This window comes from Phyllostomus discolor, chromosome 2 (assembly GCF_004126475.2).
Source record: "Phyllostomus discolor isolate MPI-MPIP mPhyDis1 chromosome 2, mPhyDis1.pri.v3, whole genome shotgun sequence".
NCBI classification, from domain to species: Eukaryota; Metazoa; Chordata; class Mammalia; order Chiroptera; family Phyllostomidae; genus Phyllostomus; species Phyllostomus discolor.
The window spans coordinates 173,779,522-173,786,016 of record NC_040904.2 but is presented as its reverse complement, the minus strand read 5'-3'; the positions used below and the strand labels follow the sequence as shown (position 1 = coordinate 173,786,016).

The following is a 6,495-nucleotide window of genomic DNA, read 5'->3' as shown; positions in this document are numbered from 1 at the left end:
TTTAGCAACTGGTGCTTATCAAAGCTGAGAACATTTCCATTCTCCACTTCCCTCCCAGTTTACAATGTAGTCAGTACCCCAGACCAGAACGGAATGGACTCAGCTGTCGTCATGTCACCCCACTACTTAAAATCCTACAGTTGTTCTGATTGCTGTTAGGATTAATAAAATATCTTTGCATACCACTAAAAGCCATGTCTTTACAGTATGCATGGGACTTCTCTTTATGCCTTAATTAATAAAATCAGGGTCTGATTTTGTTAAGTAATATATCATCTGATTTTGTTTATATACATTTATTTTTCTTAGCAAATTTCTTGACCAAAAATTTATGTCATACACTATAAGGAATAAAATAGTTTATAAAAATGTGTTATATGAGAAAATCAACAGTACCACAAATTAAGAAACTGGTTTCAATTATGGCAGTAACCTGACTGAAACATCAGGGTGATGATGGTTTAGTTTACATTTCCTGAAATTTGAATCAAAATTGTTTGGGTAACAATGACAAGTTGGTCTGTTGTTGTTGTTGTTATCAGGGAGTAAGTAGTTTTAAATAAGGGTGCTGTAGGTTTTCTCCAGAAGTGAATGCCATCCAGAACTGTTTGTGCTGGTCAATGATGAGAGTATGACTGAAACAGAGAACAGGGCTTTAGAAACAGCAAATTTACCTAGGGATTTTATACCTCTTAAATAAAAGCGTATGTTTTGGATGATTTGATTTTAAATAATTTTATTTCTCTATGTTATGGTGTTTTCCCAAAACATTGATCAGGGCAGATGGAAATGTTTACAGTAAGGCTCCTTTACCACAGGTCATGTGAGAAGCAAAGTTTAGAGCAGGAACTCTGGGGCTAGACCACCTGGGTTTGGCTTCTGCATGTGCTGCCAATCAACCCAGTGACCAGGAGATGTCACTCCACCATGACTGTTAAATGGGAAGAATAACGTTACCTGCCTCAGAGGATTCATGTAAAACTAAATGAGTAGATTCATGTCTAGGGTATTTTTTAAGTGCTATATATATTTTTTTCAGCTGGATCAGGGGCCCCTACTGTACCAGCGATAGAACCCAAAGAAGACACTACACCCAGAGAACCAAGCACAGGAGCAGCAAGCCCAGGAAATTCAGGCAAGTCAGGATGCACACCTTCGTGCCCATTACTTGGTACTGAATATTTATAGGTTGAGCTAAAGATTAAGATTTGTGTAAAATTAGGTCATCTGGGTGCAGAAATCCTAGGCACCATTTTAAGATTCGTTTTGTATTAGAAACCTCAATTCTTCTCTGGCTGGCATGGCTCAGTGGATTGAATGCCGGCATGCAAACCAAAAGGTTACTTGTTCTGTTTCCAGAGCACATGCCTGAGTTGCAGGCCTGGTCCCCAGTAGGGGATACATGAGAGGCAACCACACATTGATGTTTCTCTCTCTCTCTTCCCCCTCCTTTCCTCACTAAAAATAAATAAATAAATTCAAAAAAGAGATCTCGATTCAGTCCCATTAGAAGAATGACAGGTAGACTCCTGCACCTCTAGAAGTAATGTCTGTTCCTCGCTGCTATGTCAGGCGCCTCAGGAGAATCAGAGGCCTTCACAATAGCAGCTGGGATCGAAGGCACCACTGGAGGCTCAACTGCCCCAGGCACAGCCTCTGGAGGTAGGCAGGTGGGGACATGAGGGGTCTGAAGCATCTTCATACTGATCTTAGGGAAGTCACAAGCAGCTTCACTAAGTTATTACTTATTAGTTAATGCACATATTCATGGCTTCACTACTACATAGTTTGACTGTAATGACCTCCTAGGACACATATACATTCATGGCCTAGTCTGTTTCTCTAACACATGTATCCCATTTCATCCTCATAGCTTTTGCAGTGGCTGTTCCCACCACCTACAATGAGAATTCCCCAGAGTTTCACATACCTGTTAGCTTCTTTTTGTCAAATCTCAAAATAAATGACATCATTCCAGACAGATATTGCTAGCCAGATTGCTAGCCAGAAATAAAACTTCAGCTGTTGAATATTACCTCTCTTTATATTAGTGCTTTAACACTTAATTGTTTGAAAATTTCTTTGTTTGGTTGGATAGTAATGTTATTTACATGTCTGCATGTCTCTCACATCTACTACAATTCTGAGCGGGATCAGAGAACTATCTGCTTAACAGCTATATCTGAGAAAATGTATGCAAACTATTTTTAATTTTTGCTTTATAAAATGGGAAGTAATACCATACATGTCATAGTGTTGTTCTAATGGTAAAGTGAGGTAATACTTCTATATTGCTGAGAATTTACATGACATGTAAGATATTAAAAAATGTTGAATGAGTAAAGAGTTAGAAGGAACTTACACCATAGAAAGCTAAAAGGTGTGAAATAGGTGAGTTGGTACAGGGATTAAGATGCATGAAAGTTACAGTCTTGAAAGAAAGCAGTGTACACTCTTAGGTTAACCAAGACACCTCTAAACCACTGTATGGTTACTACATATTTTCATAGGGACAACTGGACAATCAGCTGAAGGATCAGATGCTACAACAGTACCATCCTCTGGAGTGACAGGAATATTGGGACCAACATCTGGAGGATCAAGAAAAACTGAACGACCATCTGAAGTAACTGGGACTAAGGAAACAATAGCAGGAATGACAGGGACAACTAGGACATCACTTGGGAAATCAGGAACAATTCAATCATCTGCTGAAGGAACAGGGACACTGTCATCTTCTACAGAATTAGGAAAATCTGCAACATCAGCTGCAGTGGCAGAAACAACTGTCCCATCAAGTGGAGGGTCCATCACCACAGGATCATCATCTGGATCAAGAGGAACAACGAGATCATCTGTTGCAGGTTCAGACACAACTGGACATACATCAAACACAAATGAAGAAGGAACTGGAATGCCAGGGATAACTGGATCATCATCTGAATCATCATCAGCAAATATACCACAAACTGGAGGATTAGAGAAAACTGGACCATCAGCTGGAGGATCAGGGACGACAGGCCCATCTACTGGAGAAGCAGGATCAGCAGGAACACCTTCCGGAGGTTCAGGAACCACTGCATCATCACCTGAAAAGTCAGGGACCACTGGACCATCAGCTGGAGGTGCAGGAACGAGTGGTCCAGGAGCTCGAGCTGGAGTGTCAGGAAGCCCTGGAGTAACACCTGGAGGGTCAGGGACCACTGGTTCAGCTGCTGGACTTCCAGGCACAGCTGGGTCAACTCAAGCAGGATCTGGGACACGTGGACCATCCGCTGGAGGATCAGGGACCACAGGCCCATCTACTGGAGAAGCAGGATCAGCAGGAACACCTTCCGGAGGTTCAGGAACCACTGCATCATCACCTGAAAAGTCAGGGAGCACTGGACCATCAGCTGGAGGTGCAGGAACGAGTGGTCCAGGAGCTGGAGTGTCAGGAAGCCCTGGAGTAACACCTGGAGGGTCAGGGACCACTGGTTCAGCTGCTGGACTTCCAGGCACAGCTGGGTCAACTCAAGCAGGATCTGGGACACGTGGACCATCAGCTGGAGGATCAGGGACCACAGGCCCATCTACTGGAGAAGCAGGATCAGCAGGAACACCTTCCGGAGGTTCAGGAACCACTGCATCATCACCTGAAAAGTCAGGGACCACTGGACCATCAGCTGGAGGTGCAGGAACGAGTGGTCCAGGAGCTGGAGTGTCAGGAAGCCCTGGAGTAACACCTGGAGGGTCAGGGACCACTGGTTCAGCTGCTGGACTTCCAGGCACAGCTGGGTCAACTCAAGCAGGATCTGGGACACGTGGACCATCTGCTGGAGGATCAGGGAGCACAGGCCCATCTACTGGAGAAGCAGGATCAGCAGGAACACCTTCCGGAGGTTCAGGAACCACTGCATCATCACCTGAAAAGTCAGGGACCACTGGACCATCAGCTGGAGGTGCAGGAACGAGTGGTCCAGGAGCTGGAGTGTCAGGAAGCCCTGGAGTAACACCTGGAGGGTCAGGGACCACTGGTTCAGCTGCTGGACTTCCAGGCACAGCTGGGTCAACTCAAGCAGGATCTGGGACACGTGGACCATCCGCTGGAGGATCAGGGAGCACAGGCCCATCTACTGGAGAAGCAGGATCAGCAGGAACACCTTCCGGAGGTTCAGGAACCACTGCATCATCACCTGAAAAGTCAGGGACCACTGGACCATCAGCTGGAGGTGCAGGAACGAGTGGTCCAGGAGCTGGAGGGTCAGGAAGCCCTGGAGTAACACCTGGAGGGTCAGGGACCACTGGTTCAGCTGCTGGACTTCCAGGCACAGCTGGGTCAACTCAAGCAGGATCTGGGACACGTGGACCATCCGCTGGAGGATCAGGGAGCACAGGCCCATCTACTGGAGAAGCAGGATCAGCAGGAACACCTTCCGGAGGTTCAGGAACCACTGCATCATCACCTGAAAAGTCAGGGAGCACTGGACCATCAGCTGGAGGTGCAGGAACGAGTGGTCCAGGAGCTGGAGTGTCAGGAAGCCCTGGAGTAACACCGGGAGGGTCAGGGACCACTGGTTCAGCTGCTGGACTTCCAGGCACAGCTGGGTCAACTCAAGCAGGATCTGGGACACGTGGACCATCAGCTGGAGGATCAGGGACCACAGGCCCATCTACTGGAGAAGCAGGATCAGCAGGAACACCTTCCGGAGGTTCAGGAACCACTGCATCATCACCTGAAAAGTCAGGGACCACTGGACCATCAGCTGGAGGTGCAGGAACGAGTGGTCCAGGAGCTCGAGCTGGAGTGTCAGGAAGCCCTGGAGTAACACCTGGAGGGTCAGGGACCACTGGTTCAGCTGCTGGACTTCCAGGCACAGCTGGGTCAACTCAAGCAGGATCTGGGACACGTGGACCATCAGCTGGAGGATCAGGGACCACAGGCCCATCTACTGGAGAAGCAGGATCAGCAGGAACACCTTCCGGAGGTTCAGGAACCACTGCATCATCACCTGAAAAGTCAGGGACCACTGGACCATCAGCTGGAGGTGCAGGAACGAGTGGTCCAGGAGCTCGAGCTGGAGTGTCAGGAAGCCCTGGAGTAACACCTGGAGGGTCAGGGACCACTGGTTCAGCTGCTGGACTTCCAGGCACAGCTGGGTCAACTCAAGCAGGATCTGGGACACGTGGACCATCAGCTGGAGGATCAGGGACCACAGGCCCATCTACTGGAGAAGCAGGATCAGCAGGAACACCTTCCGGAGGTTCAGGAACCACTGCATCATCACCTGAAAAGTCAGGGACCACTGGACCATCAGCTGGAGGTGCAGGAACGAGTGGTCCAGGAGCTGGAGTGTCAGGAAGCCCTGGAGTAACACCTGGAGGGTCAGGGACCACTGGTTCAGCTGCTGGACTTCCAGGCACAGCTGGGTCAACTCAAGCAGGATCTGGGACACGTGGACCATCAGCTGGAGGATCAGGGACCACAGGCCCATCTACTGGAGAAGCAGGATCAGCAGGAACACCTTCCGGAGGTTCAGGAACCACTGCATCATCACCTGAAAAGTCAGGGACCACTGGACCATCAGCTGGAGGTGCAGGAACGAGTGGTCCAGGAGCTCGAGCTGGAGTGTCAGGAAGCCCTGGAGTAACACCTGGAGGGTCAGGGACCACTGGTTCAGCTGCTGGACTTCCAGGCACAGCTGGGTCAACTCAAGCAGGATCTGGGACACGTGGACCATCTGCTGGAGGATCAGGGAGCACAGGCCCATCTACTGGAGAAGCAGGATCAGCAGGAACACCTTCCGGAGGTTCAGGAACCACTGCATCATCACCTGAAAAGTCAGGGACCACTGGACCATCAGCTGGAGGTGCAGGAACGAGTGGTCCAGGAGCTGGAGTGTCAGGAAGCCCTGGAGTAACACCTGGAGGGTCAGGGACCACTGGTTCAGCTGCTGGACTTCCAGGCACAGCTGGGTCAACTCAAGCAGGATCTGGGACACGTGGACCATCCGCTGGAGGATCAGGGAGCCACAGGCCCATCTACTGGAGAAGCAGGATCAGCAGGAACACCTTCCGGAGGTTCAGGAACCACTGCATCATCACCTGAAAAGTCAGGGACCACTGGACCATCAGCTGGAGGTGCAGGAACGAGTGGTCCAGGAGCTGGAGTGTCAGGAAGCCCTGGAGTAACACCTGGAGGGTCAGGGACCACTGGTTCAGCTGCTGGACTTCCAGGCACAGCTGGGTCAACTCAAGCAGGATCTGGGACACGTGGACCATCAGCTGGAGGATCAGGGACCACAGGCCCATCTACTGGAGAAGCAGGATCAGCAGGAACACCTTCCGGAGGTTCAGGAACCACTGCATCATCACCTGAAAAGTCAGGGACCACTGGACCATCAGCTGGAGGTGCAGGAACGAGTGGTCCAGGAGCTGGAGTGTCAGGAAGCCCTGGAGTAACACCTGGAGGGTCAGGGACCACTGGTTCAGCTGCTGGACTTCCAGGCACAGCTG

The 6,495-nt window shown here is 49.7% G+C and overlaps 1 protein-coding gene across 1 annotated transcript in view; it reads left to right on the top strand.

Moving 5' to 3' along the window:
- Nucleotides 1–6,495, top strand: part of LOC114513809 (mucin-19) — a 146,802-nt gene that overhangs the window by 79,570 nt on the left and 60,737 nt on the right. The window contains exons 39-41 of the mRNA XM_036016724.1: nt 1,040–1,135; nt 1,573–1,662; nt 2,511–2,953. Coding sequence (XP_035872617.1) covers nt 1,040–1,135; nt 1,573–1,662; nt 2,511–2,953 — 629 coding nt within the window. The remainder of the gene's footprint in view (nt 1–1,039; nt 1,136–1,572; nt 1,663–2,510; nt 2,954–6,495) is intronic.